The 18,107-nt window shown below is 41.2% G+C and overlaps 2 protein-coding genes across 5 annotated transcripts in view; one reads left to right on the top strand and one right to left on the bottom strand.

Annotated features, from left to right (window-relative positions):
* The window catches only part of fgf14 (fibroblast growth factor 14), a 138,086-nt gene that overhangs the window by 115,308 nt on the left and 4,671 nt on the right, over nt 1–18,107 (top strand). For 2 of the 4 annotated variants that reach the window (XM_086051483.1, XM_086051480.1), the window contains exon 5: nt 3,537–3,641. In XM_086051483.1, the coding sequence (XP_085907609.1) occupies nt 3,537–3,641 (105 nt within the window). Of the gene's footprint in view, nt 1–3,536; nt 8,305–18,107 lie in introns of those variants that run through there. The other 2 variants (XM_086051481.1, XM_086051482.1) reach the window with 1 other exon arrangement.
* itgbl1 (integrin, beta-like 1) overlaps nt 8,034–18,107 on the bottom strand; it is a 58,021-nt gene continuing 47,947 nt past the window's right edge. Inside the window, exons 9-11 of the mRNA XM_086051479.1 lie at nt 15,058–15,204; nt 13,024–13,137; nt 8,034–8,580 (exon numbers count right to left, since the gene is read on the bottom strand). Of these exons, the coding sequence (XP_085907605.1) occupies nt 8,492–8,580; nt 13,024–13,137; nt 15,058–15,204 (350 nt within the window). The 3' untranslated portion in view covers nt 8,034–8,491. The remainder of the gene's footprint in view (nt 8,581–13,023; nt 13,138–15,057; nt 15,205–18,107) is intronic.

The following is an 18,107-nucleotide window of genomic DNA, read 5'->3' as shown; positions in this document are numbered from 1 at the left end:
AACGGACAACTCCAAATGTGTCAATCTGGTGATAACATTCCCGAACTTGAGAGTGGGGACCAGGAAGAAGCCAGTAGGATGCTAAAGGGCTACCTGGCGAACTGCCAGAAGTAAGATTATACATTTTCAATATATTCTGCATGCATTTTTAGATGTTACAGCAGTGTATACTGTGATCCCCTTGTTGCCTCATTTTAGATGTGATGATTTTGATGCAGTATTTTTATTGTTTATCGCAGGCTAAAGACGAAGGGGAGATCGTCGTCCTGACGATTATGTTCTCTAAAAAAAAAAAAATTCACAGACCCATTTAATTGTTTTGAGTTTGAAACGGGGTTATTATTGTCCGCTTTCTTCACTCTTTAAAATCATTTTTATTTTTGCATCTTTCAACATGCCAAAATGACGCCTTCTACTTGTTAACACCATCTCCGCTGTGCATGGCCTTTTTTTCTATTGGTGGGGGAGGGGGTGTCTTATACCAGGTCGGGGGCCGACAATGTTTATGAATATGGTTATGGTCGGAGGGTCGAGGCCGGAATGGTACCCAGGTCAAGGGTGGAGGGTCGCGGCCGGACCAGCAAAAGAGGCTCTGAGTAAAGGCAAACAAGGTTCTGGGATGTTCATAAACATTATAGTCCACAAAACAACAAGGCTCAAATGAAACAAAACAAACACAAGGACTTGACTTTGACAACAGACCATTGAAGAATGGCAATGAACCGACAAGGACTGAACTAAATACAGACAAGTTGACGTTACGACGAGGAACACCTGGACAAGACACAGAGGGTAGGAGGGAGCTGATTGGCTAACACCAGGGACCGGGATGACAAGCGCAGGTGGACTCAATTACTTAACGAGAGACAGAGAAAGGGACACAAGGAAAAACATGAGACTAAAAGTCAAAAACCACACTCAAAAGAGAGAATATGACAATAAACAACATTACGTCTTGAGCGAGAGTATGCTCCGTACATTTTCATAGTGGTAAGTTAAAAATAAAGTTTAGAATCCTCTTGCTTTCTCTCTTTTAGTCAGATATGCACGTACTCACTGAGTAAGGTAAAAGGGAAGTAGGAATGATGTTAAAAAGGAAATAAGTACATCGTTTGTGTAGCTTAAGCGGACGTTCACAAGCAAACACACCTTAGTACCTTAGTTCGAATGACGGTGTTGTTATTGTTCGCCGCCTTCATCATCTGCAGGTTCTGCACCTACCCGTTTGTAAATTGTACATGAGAGGCTAAAGATTTCTATTTGAATTGCTCCGAAGTATAGGCACTCACACTACACACAAGGTACGCGAAAATATCCGGCGCACACAAAGGAGGAAGTAGGTCCAGTTCGTAGCTCCACTCAGTATTGGGAATTCTGTAGGGATCCAAACCATTTGTAATGTCTACTTTTGCAAGATATCGGTCTCTGGCTTCATTGTCTAATTTATCCCACCAATTTCTTGCATTTTAACATGTTTTTGAATCGACAAATACACAGGCTTTAACGTACGCTCATTCACCGTAGCTCCCAAAAATGGTGGATGATGACGTCGTGATGACATGTGGCACCAGCCCTATTTAAAGAGGAAATCAACCCAAACACATTTTTTCAAGAATATGTTCCTAGCAGGCCCACTAGTTGAAATACAGCATTCTGATTAATATTGTGTTTGTGGAATAAGAGTTAAGTAGCAAAATCCACCCCTTTTTAGCCATCTCAGGGGGCGGCCATTTTGTCACTTCTGTCGACTAAAAATGACATCACAACTGCTCAGGTCTCAGGGAACGACCAATCATGGCTCAGCTTCAGAAAACAGGTCAGCCGTGATTGGTCGTTACCTGAGCCCTGAGCAGTCGACAGAAGTGACAAAATGGCCGCCCCCTGAGATGACTAAACGCGGGTGGATTAACTCTTATTCCACAAACGCAATATTTATCAGAGTGCCTTCTTTCAACTAGTGGGCGTGCATAGAACATATTCTTAAAAAAAGATTAGTTTGGGTTGACTTCCTCATCAACCCATTAAAGCCTGAAGCCCCTCGTGAGACATCTCTCTAAAACCTACGGTCATTTTTGGAGTCACTCTTGAAAACCTGACATTTTCGCCACCTACTAAATAATATCTAGGCCCATGTATTAGATCGAAACATAATTCCCCCCCAAAATTGAGAGCTTAGACATGTGGCTTTCATGCAGGCCCAAGTTTATAAATCTTTACTGTTTCAATCGAAGATGCAATTGAAGCACGATTTTTAATTTAAAATATGGTAATTACCATGCTGTATTCTCTTACAAAGACGTGGAATTCGTCACTGTCTACGAACATATATCTTAACCAGACATCACGTTTGGATAGTTTCACGGCTTTAAAGACCCCAAGCGTGTACTGCCGTGACTTATAGCAGAGTTACCGCGATTGGTGGCGTCCGCCATTACTCCTCGAAAGAAATTTCAGGATACGCAGCTCCAGAGTTTCCTGAACGCAACATAATCATTGCGGATCTGCCATTGGCTATTACCTAGCATTTTCCTGGCATCCCATTAGCTTAGAGGGACCTCTAACGTATGTGTCGATGTGTGTAGATAGACAGGTAGATAGATATATATGTGATAGATATGTCTATGCAGCATCGTCCTTCGCCCCTCAGGCCATGAGGTGTTCCGATAGTTTTACGCAAATTAGAAACGAGGAAAAGAAAAAAAGGAGAAAATAGTTTTTTTTTGTCCATACAAACAAAGCAAGAGATAATAGAAAAGTATGAAAAAGGGATGCGATTGGTTGCTCTTACCAACGAATATGACCGTAATGTATCGATAGTCGCCACGTTATTAAATCAGTTCTTTACAAAACGCCAGGCAAAAACCACTTCTAAGAGAGAACATAAACCAAAGAGGGCAAAAAGCGATGAGGACAGCAATCAAAAGGTAAACGACCATCATTTTTATTCTTTATGCTCAACTCTCATTTATTTTGCAATAACCTAATTGTAACATGTATTTGTTATATGTTTTGATGCATTTTTATGCTTTATAAAACATTTATGTCTGAATATTGGGGGGCTTGGAACGGATTAGGGCATTTACATGGAAAATGCGTATCTACTTACAATATTTTCTACTTAAAAAATGTCTTCCAGAACCAATTAATTTCGTAAGTAGATGTACCACTGTACTCGTATGTGGGAGCAAAACACCTGGCCAAAAGCCATGCAACACCGGGAGAACATGCAAACACACAGCGATGTTCCAAAAGAGATTTGAAGACAGAACTCCTTACTTTGAGGCAGACAATTCCACTGTGCTCATCTTAATAGTACCCAATTTAGTTTAAAGTCTCGTGCGATTTGCTGACATCTTGTGGGACAGATACAGTTTAACCTGTACAACTTTGGAAGGATATTTCTGTTATGCCAAAATGGTCTAGTCTTTGGATTCTTGTTGTCAATAATTAATTAGTTGGAACCGTTTTGCCTTTTAATTTTAGTTGTTTGACTGAATAACAAACTAACCATATGCCATCTCTCCTCACGTCCGCAGTCGCCATGTACCGAGAGCCATCCCTGCACGACGTCGGAGAGACGGTGCCCAAAGCGGCGGTCCCGGCCAGTAAAAGCACAAGTGAGCCTGTGGTGATGAACGGAGGTAAACCTGTAAGCAAGCCCGACAAACCCGCCACATAGCCAAGCCCCACCTCCCCCCTTTGACTGTTTGCTGTGCGCCGGGGTGATGGCGGCAGGTCTTTTCCCCCTCGCTGGAGCGTCTTTCCTCGGTGGATCCGGGCGAACCTTTCCTCCGTTTCGTCTCTCGCTCTCACCTTTGTCTCTGCCTTGTCCTCGCCCTTTATTCCAGCTGTCTGGTGGAGGGATTCTTAGGTTGAGGCTGGGGGAGAGTACTGGGAGGGTGGTGGTGGATTTCCCCAGTACAGGAGGACAATAACGGACCTCTCTGATCCTGGAATGCCTTTAAAAATTCCTCTGGAACTGTGAGGTTGTGGTGTGAACGTGTGTTTTACAGCCACTTTGCTTGCTGAGGTTCATACAAAAAAACCTTTGTTCCCTTCTTTGATGCCCTATTGCAGAGAAAGTCTGTGCACCTGCAGACCTATTTTCTATACCACGGTTCACCAGCTATGTTCTGGGATAGCGGCTGTATAGATAGAATAAATATGTGGACAACTGTCCTTTATTTTTTAATGAGTATATTCCCCTTCCTGTCTTCTCTTTTCTAGAACCAGTCACACACTTTCCACTTTGGCCCCAGAAACACATGCAAACGACCGCGTAGACACATGAAAACGATATCGCTTTTTTGTTTCTTACAGCACATGCAATCGATGATGGAGTGCTAGTTCCCATCACTGCAACTATCAGTGCAATGGGGCTCTCCGCGAACACTCCGCAAAAAGGGATGTGGGCGGGAAAAGCGCGGTACGGGAATGGTGTCAACATATCACACAAGTCCCACCAAACTTTAGTTCAGTGGTTGGCCTTCTCTGGTAAATCTATTTTTCTTGAAGTCTATTTTGCAGCGTGGGCTGTAGGAATATCTCTCGGTGTTGTGGGCCTCCGTGGCCGACTTCTTGAACTCCTTAGGCTCGAGACTTTTGGCCGAGATAATCTGTAAAACACTGGCAGACAGCCCTTCAGCGCCAGCTTCCACAACATTTTCAACATTTACCGGCTGCATCTACAAACTAAAGCATGGGCAAGGATGATCTTGTGTTGTCTCACTTGCAGCAACAACATAATGTATATTGTAACATTTTCATTGTATGATACAAAGGTTCAGGTGGGGAAATTACTCAAAAGACATTTTTAAACAATTTACTATTCAAGAGGAATCGTGTCCTAGCTCAGCATGCAGAGTCCAGTACTGATCATTCTGGCCTATCACGTGCCTGTTTTCAAATCAATTTTTTTTCCCGGCATGCAAAAACCGGTTCCCAGTCCCCACTGGGCCAAAGGTGCCTCGCCCACCCAACCACCCACCCATTCATTTACAGGACACGTAGCATCGTTAGCATAGCAAGAATCACCCTGCTCACTCTGAAATGACCAAAGGCTTCCACCCACCACCCACCTACCATGAAGATTCTTGGAAAAACCTCTCATGTCATCAACGCTTTCACTGTGATAGCTTTTGGTTTCCGAACCCTTCCGAGATCTTTGCGTGACCGCCGCCCTGCTGTCCTACTCCTTCGAAAGGTCTTAACTTGATGTCATTTTTGCAGAGGTTTGTCTACCTTCAATTAGTCACGTGCATGTGCTTTCAGAGGTGTCAGGATATACGTAGTGTAGGACTTGACATGGGCATGTTGCAGGCTACGGCACCCTCACAAGCTACCCTGCACTTTCACGCTGTTACTCTCGTCATGACTGTTAGCAGATAATGACCAATCCTTGACATTTGTCTTGCTTTGATCGGCCTTTTCCGACGAGTTATTTTTCTTTCAAGTATAGAAATGTCAAATTTTTACATTGATCAGAATAAGGTACGACCTATTTGTTTTGATTTGCTAGTATGAATAAGATGCAAGAGCTGGAAAGCATTGTTAATGTATTTGGAACTGTGCCTGTGTAAATTCTCAGTCATCCAGGTCATGGCAATCCACAAATAGTGGAAGAGAAGGAATTGAACTTTGCAGAAAACTAGACTTCTTTTCAGTTAAACTAGACTCAATTTCCTTTGATTCAACTTCCAATGAAACTACAGTTGGCTACTTTTCGGAAGTAGACTTTGACAACTTTGGACAAGAAGAAATTAGTTGCCTTCTTACCAACTTCTAAGGCAACTGGATTTCTTCTTGTATGTTAACTTGGACCTAATCATCTTCAAAACATTTTAAGAATTCAAAAGTAAATGGGCTTTTTTGATTATTGTCTTGGACCTCTATACAACTTTGAAACAATCAAAAAGAAGTCTCGTTCCATTCAATTCCACTTATACACCAACAAGAAGTCCAGTCGCCTTCAATTAGACTTTGAAAACAAATGACTTCTGCTTGGTTGTTGTTTTGAGCTTCTATTCAACTTTGTAAAAACCAAAAATAAGTCTAGTTGCCTTCAGATCAAATTCAAAGGCAAGTCCAAGGCCACCTTCAATTTTGTAAATGGCTGCTATGTTAAAATGTGTTTGGATCCACTTAGCCACTTTCATTTCTCCCATTTTCCTGATACGGGTCATATGTAATGTCAACTCCCTTCATTCTGTCTGGTGTACTGTACTTGCACGTACTTGTTTATTATGATCATTTTGTCCCCATGCATGGTGGAGAGAGAGGTGTCAACGAACTGCATGTAACGTAGGATATGTCTATCACCAACTGTTGGTATGTATCGCTACATTTTTATTTCTTTTTAAAACGACGTATCTGCGAAGGGTTTGTCGACACTGTACAGTTTGTTTGATGTACACACACATACAACACGTTAAATATTTATGTGAGAGAGTGCTGTAAATTTACTATATGTAATGTGCAATAGAGTGTGCAGTATATTTTTGAACCTGGGAGAGGTAATAAATAGGTTACTGGGATTATGAAGGAGTATTAGGAACACACTGAAAAGAAAAAAAAACACTACTTAAAGTGTAACTTGACAGCATCCTCAATAGTTTTGACAACAAATATAAACATTTGTTTTGCTTTTTTTTTTCAAAATTATATTCCTCAACATTATGACTATATTGTTTTAAGGTTGACTTTTTCCCTCATAAAATTATATCTTTATTCTTGTGAGAATAAAAGTTGTTTCTGAAAAAATACTATTTTCATAATAAGATTTTGTTCTCATAAAACTGTTTTCTCAAAAATACTATCAATTCCTTTAACATCATGTGCGCTATTTTCGTGACCGGCGTGCAGATACAGATTTGGCCCTTTGTTAGTAGTTTTGCAGACGAGCGCAGGCCGGTGGATCTGCGAGAAACAAGGACGCACCATTGTGGTGGTGGTCACAGACATTTTCAATCATGGCCAGTCAAAGCAGCTCCTTTCATTCCTTCTAAATGCTAGTCGCACACTAGAGTCTTGATATGGAGGAATCACATACGCACCATGAAGTGGGGACTTGGAGATCGCCCCAAACCCCTGATCGTTTAGTACGTTTGAAAAATACAATGATTTACAGGGTCTGATGCCCACTGTTCACCTACAGTATTTATGAATGAAATAAGGTATAAATTGACTTCCTTTCACCAAATTGTCACTCCGCTGCACATTTTCAAGTCGCTCCTTATGCTGCGCTGGCCCACCCAGCTTGGAAGAGAACAATCTGCCAAAATGGCAAACACGTACAGCGAACCTTGTGCTGACACAAGAATCATGATCCACCGGCATTTACTCCACGGTGCAGTTGCGCTGTCTAAAAAAAAAGACCCCCAAGGCTTTATTGTAATGAAATCACCACCCTATTTCCATAGAATTAAAACAAAAATATTCTTCCTCTGTTATGACTTTGTTCAGATAAGGTAGTGACTTCTTTGATGAAAAGTTAGTATGTTTTGTTCTTACAAACTCGCAACTTTGACCATCCTCTCTTAAGCGTGTGACTTTTATTCTTTTATAAAAATGATGGCTATTACTGCAACAACTTTTTTTCTCATAAGATTACAAATGCATTCTCTTTATATGTACAACTTCATGCTCATAGTGTATTTATTTTCCTTCTTTTCAGTGTGACCAAATACTCATTTGTAATAAATAAATAGATAAAAAACAAGTTTTGTAATTGGTTCTCTTTCTCAAAAGTGGCACTTTACGGACAAAAGGGTTAGAAAACACGGCAGAAAAAAAATCGGTAATCACCTTGCCTCTTTGAGGATTCCCACCTCTGGACAATGTTGGAGATGCCAAAGGGAGACCGGCTCTATATTTACTTCCATTTCCACTCCTGTTTTAATGGCCACATGTCCGAATACTTTAGTGCATATAGCGCATGTCCTCTCAATTTTCTCCCCTCTCAAATCTGTGAGGAATATCCATACCTGGAAGTCTGAGTCTCATTCTTTTAGGGAAGGTTAAAGAAAGAATCAATACTGAGATGATTTATTTTTTAAAAACAAATATATACTACTATATACCATTGCAAGTATGCCCATTTGGAGTTATGTCATGTTATAAACCAAATTTGTAACCATGTATGTATGTTTAAGGTCTTATTTGCATTGTTTTCCATGCAAAATGTCGTGTCATGCGGCACATTTAAATGTTTTATTATTTTAAAAAAACAAGAAAAAAGGAATAAAAACGCTCAAACGACACAAACTGCCTGCCCCCATTGCCTCATTTGTGTTAATTTCTCAACTTGCATCCGATTTTGCATATCATTTGTATATTTGTGTCAAAAAAAATACGCAAGTAGATTTATGTATCAAAATATTTGCGTGAACCCAATTCTACGAACAATAGCTTGTAGCCAGTATAATACAAGAAATAAAACCAAGTCCATGTTTTTCTTCTCCAAGCTTTGATTCTTTGTTGTTGCCTTTGGGTCTCAGTACTCGGCCCCCACCCAGATTTCGCAAGCATTCCCGGTCCAGCCGTCCCAGCACTCGCAGGTGCCACAGTTGCACAGTCCATTCCCTGCAATGACATACAAAGGAGACGCTGTGAATGGCAAGGCCTTCTTAACAAGGTACCTCTTTTCACAACATGACCCTCTCTGGAAGCATCACTTCGGCTGTCACGAGTCTCATGGGGAAGAAACCAAATACAGAAGTGTTACTTCCTTTAGTTAAATATTTTATGGGTAGTTTTTTGTCTTCATTTTTACAATCACAATTTTTTGGGCTTTCCAATACTCAAAAAGTCATCATATTTTGCAGGTATGTTCAGTGTGATTAAAATTCAAGTGGGGGTTGAGGCATGAAACTTCCGTTGCACTCCCTGGAATTTTTGGAAAATTCAGCCGCTGAAAAACCTGCTCAGTTTTACAAAGAAACATGGACTTTTGTATGGTCTTGGATTTTGTTGTTTCTGTCATTTACCAAAAGAAGAGGTAGACTCAGACCCACAAGAAGTCTCAAAAAATATTGCATGAAATCACAGGGAGTCTCCCTTTTGGTTTGAAAGGGGATTTTACAAGCATTTCCAGGTGTCCTTCAAAATCACACTTTAGCCTCGATATTTTGTTCAATTGCTACCAAATGATAATCATAGCCCAGGGATTTTCAAACTGTTGACTTTGGTACTGCCGCATCCAGAGCTAAAGGATGTCGTAAGGGTAAATTCACGTTAGCACCTGTGTTTATATTTATCATTTTTGGCCACGTATCCTCTAATGTTACAGTGATGAATTTCCTCAACCAATCAAGGTCAAGATCAAGGTGAACTTTATTATCCCCAAGTGGCAATTCCTTTTACTGCCAGCAGTCAACATAAAAAAAATACATAAATAATCCACTCAAACACAAACCATATGCAAAGTATTATATAAGTATGAGTATTATAAGTGTTATGACATACTATTTATAAGGACCATGGAAACTGGTATGAATGAGTTCTTGAATCTGTTTGTCCTGCACCTGGGCATACAGTATCTGTGCTCTGATGGTGACAGTCCATTTTCAGCAGACAAAGGATGACGGCAGTCTGTTGTGATGGAATGGGCCTTTGATGATGTTCCTTGAAATTCTGGCCTCCAATCTTACTGCACAATGTAATGTGCTGCAAGTACTTTTTGTTTTTACAAGTAAGGGATTCAAACCAGCAGATATAAGAAAATATTAAAATGGACTAAAAAAAAACAAGAAAACATTTTCATGAAAACAGAATCAGAAACAGAATTAAAACCTCTCAGCTTTCTATAGAAGTGCATTCGCTGGTGAGCCTTCGCACACACCGAATCAAAAGTTAGCTTGGTGTCAAGAGTTATCCCTTAGTATTTTTAATTTTCCACTACCTCCACAGTCTGGCCATGGATAAGGAGAAGAGGGAGAGGAGAAGACTTACATCTAAAATCAATGACCATCTCTTTTGTTTAAGAAACATGGATTACTAAGAACGAACGATCACACCAATCGCTAGAAGCATTAACAACATTACCATGATCAAGGTCATGATATAAAAGTGACACAATTACAGAATCATCTGGAAAATTTGATAATGAATCTATCCCTTTGGTGACTGACACGAATTTGTATATAAAACAAATGAAAGCGGTGAGAGAACACATCCTTGTGGGGATCCAGTGGAAGATAAAATAACATCTAATAAAACGCCATTAACTTTCTGAGGTCTATCTGTTAAAAAGTCCATCAACCAGCAAACTAGCCTGTGGTCAACATTGTGGGTGCCGGTGAGCCGATCTGCTAAAATGTGAGGTTGTATGCAAGCTGAAGACAAATCAATAAAAAGCAACTGTGCTAAATTCCTCACACCATCCAGATGGCCTTGCACAATATTCAAGAGAGTGCATACAGCATCCTCAAGACCCCTACTAGCCCTATAGGCAAAGGCTAATCCATAATCTCATTTTTGATGATTTTTTTTCAAAGACCTTCATGACCAGGGAGGTAAAAGTTACAGGTCTGAAGTCGTGAAGAGATTTAGGGCGTACAGTCTTTAGCACCGGAACAATGATTGAGTCCTTCCAGAGGTGAGGCACCTTGTGAAGATGAAGAGACTTCTCAAAAATGGAGGAAAAGATTCCGGCCCGTGGATCTGCACAGTTTTTCAGAAGACGGCCGCTAATGTTGTCTGGACCAGGATTTTAAATTTCTTTCACTCGCCTAAAAAGTCAATTCGCAGTTAATAAAATGGGTGGGTGTATTCCTGACAGTTGTGGGGGGGTGTCTCTATCTATTGACATTTCTCCACTAAAATCACAAATATTAACACAATTATAAAAAAAAAGGTTAAATCGTTTGCATGTTCGAGGTTTGACTTGCCAGCAAGTGAAATGGTGTGCTGTTTGAACCACATCCCAATCATAGATTTAACTCCCTTCCAGGCAGGGCGTGCAATCCCTGTGCTAATCATGGTTTGCACTTTTTCCTTATATCTTAATTTCAATTCTTTTTTTACTTGCATCTGCAGCTCCCTACTGCGGGTGATGGTCCCCTCGATTAAAACTGATGTTCCTCTGACTAATAACATTTTGTAGGGATTTAGACACCCACGGCTTACACTTAAGAAAGATTAAAAAAATATTTTCTTGGAATATGTAAATCCTCACAGAAGGTTATATAACCAGTCACTGTCTCAGTCAAAAGATCCAAATCAGGGCAAGTGTCTGAAAACAAGTCCCAGTCTGTACAGTGGAAGCAGTCCTGGAGGCGCTGGGTAGTAGCTGCTGACCAAACCGTAAACAACAGACGGTTTGTTTCCTTCAGGACCGATTTAAACGTGGGAACCAATTAAACAACATTGTAGTCGGACGTATTCGATACAAGGACTTATAAGCTCCTTTAATAGAGCTGTAACAAAGAACCAGATATGTCATCCATCCATTATCGATACCGCTTATCCTCACAAGGGTCGCGGGGCGTGCTGGAGCCTATCCCAGCTGTCCTCGAGCAGTAGGCGGGGGACACCCTGAATTTGTTGCCAGCCAATCGCAGGACACACAGACAAACAAACATCTGTACTCACAATCACACCTAGGGGCAATTTAGAGTGTTCATTTAACCTACCAAGCATGTTTTTGGAATGTGGGAGGCAACCACAGTACCCGGAGAAAACCCACGCAGGCACGGGGAGAACATGCACACTCCACACAGGGAGGCCGGAGCCGGGATCGAAACCAGGACCTCTGAACTGTGGGGCGGACGTACTAACCAGTCGACAACCGTGCCGCCCAGGTATGTCATGTCCCTGGTAAAAACAGTCACAAACTAGTTAGAAGTTATAAAGCGACTTCTTGGGCTTACATTGCCCATGATAAAATTGGGTGTGTCCGTGCGATGCTCTGTAACTTGTGAACTGTCTCCACAATTGTCCGAGTTGCGATGTCAACATTTGCTCTCGGGTGAATGTACACGAGAGTGATACAAATTTGGGGGAACTCTCTTGGTAAATAAAAAGGGCATAAGGAGACAGGTAAAATCTCAATGTCAGGAGTGCGCAATGATTCCCTAATCATATCTTACAGCAGGGGTGTCCAAACTCGGTCCTCATGGGCCGGTGTCCTGCCTGTTTTCCATCTATCCCAGCTGCAACGCACCTGTTTCAAGAGATCATGATCGTTACCAAGCTTCTTCAGAGTTTGCTGATGAGCTGGTCATTTAAATCAGGTGTGTTGCCGCAAGGAGAATTGGACAACGGGCAGGAAAGCGGCCCTTGAGGACGGCCGGAGCTGGACACCCCTGTCTTACAGTATTGTTTATTAATGAATAAACAAAGTCCACCGCTCAGTGATTTATTTGTCACTGTTGGTTCTCTGTCAAGACGCAGCGGTTCACCAAGGCCATCAAACACCACATCCGATTGTGGAACATTCTGTCTGAGCCACGTCTCCGTTACAGCAATAAGGCTGGCATTCCTATACTCAGAGAGGAAGATAACCTTTGCCTAAAGCTGGTCGATCTTGTTTCAGAGCGATTGTGCATTAGCAAAGATTATAGTTAGAAGGGGACTCCGATGGCCTTGCCTCTCAATCCTCTGCCGCACACCGCCACGTCTGCCCCTCTATCCAAAGGTAAGCCATTGTTGCCTTAATGTCGACAACACATTAAAATAAGTTAGTAGTGACTTTAAACAAATTAAAAACAGACCATCCGTACATACGGTCTCAAACATTGCTGCTGCATGTCGCCACTACCAGCGCCACAGTGGTACCATTACCAGCCATGTCGCCATTACCAGCGCCAATGAATGACTAGCTCTAGTTAATCCCCCGTATGTTATTGGCTTACTCGAAAAGTACCTAAAAATTAACCTTGTAGTACCTACTTTTGTCAAAAGAAAATTAAGTCAAGCTACAGTATGTCACGCTTAGTTGGTAGCATTCGAGGAAAAGGGCCATAGCACACACAGTACAGCACTTTATGAATAAAATCCTACGGAATTTGGGTTCAGCTGGTGTACCTGTGCAGACAAGGTCATCATGTTTGTCACACTCTCTGTCGTCACACTCGCAATACTCGCCGGATATCCACCAGTCCTTGGTGGAACAGATACACTGGCCACAGTGACAGGATCCTGCAACATGACAAATCATTTGATAGTGAATTCAATTCCATCCTTATTTTGCTGTTACAAACACTCTCATCTGATTGTGTTAACGCCCCCTCCTCGTTTTGCAACACTTGATGCTCCCTCATTTTTTTTGGTCATATTTGACATTCCCTCATTATTTTGCCATATTAATGCCCCCTCCTTAATTTGCCATTATTAATGTTCCATCCTTATTTTGCAATTGTTAACACGTTTTACTGTTTTTGATGCTCTCTCATGATTTCAGAATTTCTGACACCTCTTTGTTATTTTGCCGTTGTTGATGCTCCCTCATTATTTTCCAATTGATGACCCACCCACCTTGTTTTGTAGTTGACATTCCCTCACTTAATTTGTAAAAGTTGATAGTCTTCTTATGTTGCTATTGCTTAGGCTCCCACTTTAGTTTGGTAATTGTAGACATTTCCTAAAGACCCTGTAAATGGACTCAAAAAGGTCTTGTAAATTTTACACAACACAGAAAAAGAGTGTTATTAACAACCAAATAACTGCCAAATTTGAATGAATACCAAATTGCCAATTATAGAAAATAAGCCTCCAAAATGATGAAAAAAATAGCCTGCCTTACAACTGTCAGAAGGTGTGAACGTGTCCGCTTAAGGCAATGGAAACACACACAGCTCCAACTTAATCTGACAATTAACATGTTTGTCCGTACAATATGTGTGTCTGTAGTTTTGGCTTCCACCATGACAAGTACTGTGTACCCGTCATGCCGATTTAAAAGAGAATGAAAAGACCTGTTCGCTGTGAAGAAGTTTGGCTGTGTTCACACCCACAATGGTGCAAACTCCCAAAGATGTGCGTGTCTGTGAAAATACCAATACTTGTGTGTGTAGCCTCGCACTCTGATTGGCTGTTAGCTACCGAATTAGCGCACGGGCAAGAACAGGAAGTGACGAATTCGGATAAACAGTAAGCGATTGAAAGCCTTGAGAATTCCGCCTTTGCCGCTTTAATCTTCTTAGAAGTGCCAAGGTTGACAATGTAAGTATTACATGATACTGTGTCAAGAGCGTGAGGGTTTGCTTTGCATGGCAGTACATCTTGAGCGAAAAATATAGTGAAATACATTGTTTATGTTTTTATAATCCGCAATAGGAATAGGAATAGGAATAGTGACTACTGCCGCTGATGGTGTGGAGGGGTATTACATCTCACGATTGCGTGGAAGGGACTTAATGGTCAGCTTCGCTGTCTGTTGTTGTGATGTATTTTTCTTGCACGTCGTGCCGACAGTTGGCCCAATGCCACAGGGGATAAGCATCGGTCACATTCGGCCGACATCAGATTTGTCTATCTGGGCCTTTAGCCCGCACTACATGCCAGATTTATGCTTGACAAAAATATAGAGCCCTATGTCTGTAGTTTGGTCAATTCAACACTCCCTTACTTGATAAAGCCTTAAGTCCACTCCTTATTCTGTGTTTTTTTTCGACACTCCTTCGTTATTTTGCAGTGGTTGACACATTCCTTATTTTAAAATCGTTGACGCTCCCTGAACATTTTTTAATCATTGACTTGACACTCATTGCTTAGTGCCCCAGCATGATGTGAGTGAAATTTACAGGACCGTATCCTAAGAAACATGGCTTGTACATATTATAATTACAGTGTTACGATTTCTGAATTATAAGAAATGTTAGGGATGGGCAACTATGTATTGCCATAACTTATTTTAAGGTATCAAATCTTTGTGAAGCTGCCGATACCAGCCAGCGATAATTAAGGCCAAAAAAAAAAAAAGTACAAGAGGTATCGGTGCTGTTTATCAGTGAGTACTCAGAGTGAATACTTTACTGGTATTGATCTGTAAAAATGTGATACCCAACATCCCAAATAAGTGCTACAAGATATTAACATGATTATTGTTAATATTCATACCTTTGCCACTGCAGAGGACTCCATCGGCAGTCTCGCACTGCTCCTTGCTCTGGGCGTCACTTATGTCACATGACCTGGGGAAGCGGCACTGCTTGCCAAACCAACTCGCTTCACAGATGCAGCGTCCACACGAGCAATAACCATGACCTGGTGGCAGAGAACAGAAAGGCCGTTGGTTTACAGGAGAAATAACATGAGGCAGGGTCAGGAGACAATAGGTCACCTTTGATTCTGCAGCATACAGTGAATAGATTTACAATTTGACTACAGTTCTCACTGATATTTCTGCAATCTCAATACTTTAGACCTAAGCCCAGTCAGCATACTTTAAGTAATTATGATTTATTACGATCCCACCACAGAAAGTTAGTAGTGATGGGAAAGTAAAAAAGTGTGATGACCATAGAACAAGAAGTGGAGCTCAATACAACTTAAGAGATTGTATCTGAGATAAGAGAGAGTATCTGTCCTGACTAGCAGTTGAACTAATTAGTTGAACTAATTAGTTGACTAGTCGACGAGTCGGCTATACTACTCCGTATTGACATTTAAAGCTTGAATTTGAGTAATTATTAAAAACTTGTTTGGGGATTCTTGTCTTCCAATCGACCAATTTGGTAGATGACTCGTCCATCTGCTGCCGTTGCTCGAAAATAACGAAATAACTTGCTAAAAGGGCTGGATCTCATTTGTCTTCAAGAGGAAGTAAAAAAAATCCATTGTCCACACTGCTCACTCACTGTATTTTGCATTTGTTTGCACTCCTTAAGTCAGGGTGTTGTATTTGTATTATATGTACAGTGGTTAACTAATTTGAACACTTGATGCTGGAAAGGGCCCTTTCTATTTGAATTATTTCCTATGGGCAAGATGAGTCTAAATCGAACCTAACAAAATAACAAGTAACAAAGATGCACATGAAAACATCTGCAGTCAATTTAATTGACAGTTTAATTTAATTTGTCAGTCTGACATGTCTTCCGGAACGCAACATGTGATGCTCTGAATTTAAAAGCAGCAACCTGTCTCACTTTGCAGCAATAGCTTTGAACTTTTAACTAGCTCTGATTTTAACAAGTCCCCACAGAGACCAACAGACGCTCTCTGTGAGGACTTTGCAGACCACTTCAGAAGTAAAATCAATAACATAAGATCCAGTCTTTTAGCCCGTCACATAACAAGTATCAGTAAACCTGGACAATCACATTTACAAGAGGAAACACTGGAAAGTTTTGCCCTGGTTGACGCAAGGACACTTGGTCGAGTTTTCTCCCAGGTAAATCCAACAACCTGCCTTTTGGATATAATTCCCACATTTCTTTTTAAGACTTTTTATGGATTCTTTATGGACATATTTTTAAATATAGTCAATTGCTCTCTCCAGACGGACGCCTTCCCCACCGCCGTTAAGCCCCTTCTGAAGAAGAGGGACTCTGACCAGAGCGTTTTTAATAATTACAGACATGTATCCAACTTACCATTTTTAAGTAAGATTTTAGAAAAACTGGTGTTTCTCCAGTTAAATCATTGTTTAAACACAAATAATATTTTAGAGAAATATCAATCTGGTTTTACGATGAACGTCTCCGCGTGGGGGGGTGCCCTTCCCGCGGGGGGTGTCATTGCAGGGGCTCCTTTGGTCCAGGTGACCGGGGGCCTCCACACTAGGCGTGAGGTCTCCCCGGCTGATCTGGGCCGGGGGTCTCTGTGATGGTGGCACTCCCCGTGGCCCGTGGGCTGTCATTCCCCTCAGCATGAATGAGCCCCCCTTGGGTACCCTTTCCTCATATGGTCTCTCTGTGCCTTGTCATGTCTTTTTTAACACAGTTTATCAGGTTGTGTGGTGTGTGTGTGTGTGTGGGGGGGTGTGTGGGCGTGTGTGTGTGTGTATGTGCGAGTACTGATGTACTGGCGAATATATGTCTTTGGGTTTGTAGGGAGGGAGGGCGAGAGCGGGTCTTCCTGTTGTGTTTTGGACATTTTTATTGGACAGCACTTTGAGTTGCATTTTTATTGTATGAAAAGTGCTGTATAAAAAAATGTGATTGATTGATTGAATAGCCATCCACACATGGCTGCCTCAATCAGTCAAGGCATGGAGAAAGAGTCATTGATTTACACTGACAGAAGCATCGTCTTAGTTCAATTAGCTTTCGCCTTGCCTCGCACAGTAGAGACTGTACCATATATACTAACTGCGCATTTTATAGGTTCGTTGGATTGACTCTGTTCTGTTTGCAGGTCAGAGTGAGTGACCAAAGAACAAACAATGTTTTTTAATGTGAGGAAGAGTGTACCAGACGTTCTTTGATGATAGATCCAAACAAACTTTATTTAGTGTGATTTACACTCTTCGTCCTTGAGGAAGTGGCCCTGCATGGAAGGCTGATAGCCTCTGCTTTTTTTCTTAAATACTTGTATTTTATTTATATTTATTTAAGATATATTGACCCCAAGTTAGCAGAGTGCAACACTGAAAATGGCAAAACCAGTAGCTGCAGTGAAAAAAAATCTATATCTGTATTCATCCATTCATACATCCATCCTTCAGTGCTTAAAGTCATAGGTGAGCTGAGGTCTATCCCAGATGATTCTAGGCAAGCATCTGGGTACACGTTGGACTGGTGCCCACTCATTTGCTGGGCAAATACTGTAAGAGACAAACCACACACACTGGCATTCAAACCTATGGACAATTTAGAGCCTTTAAATAGCCAAACATGCATGCTTTTGAGATGTAGGACAAAACTACAGTACCAAACAGACAATCCAAGCTGAGATTTGAACACAGAAATGCTTGACTGTGAGACAGACATGCTAACCACTGTGAGGCAGACATGCTAACCACAAACCCACTGTGCGTGTTATGCCCATGTTACTTAATTCATTTAAATGGCAAGGAGCCATATTTGGCAAATGTCATTAACACCATTAAACCATGTGATCTCTGTCAGCCAATTAGTGGAGAAAGGTAGTGATAACAAGAGAAAGAATTCTATATAATATGATAAAATTAGCATTACACTAGGTCAGGGGTGGGCAATTCCAGT

Source organism: Filicampus tigris, chromosome 14 (assembly GCF_054856515.1).
Source record: "Filicampus tigris isolate MCC_2025a chromosome 14, RoL_Ftig_1.0, whole genome shotgun sequence".
NCBI lineage: Eukaryota > Metazoa > Chordata > Actinopteri > Syngnathiformes > Syngnathidae > Filicampus > Filicampus tigris.
The sequence above is the reverse complement of the archived record's forward strand: the minus strand, read 5'-3'. Positions and strand labels throughout refer to the sequence as shown.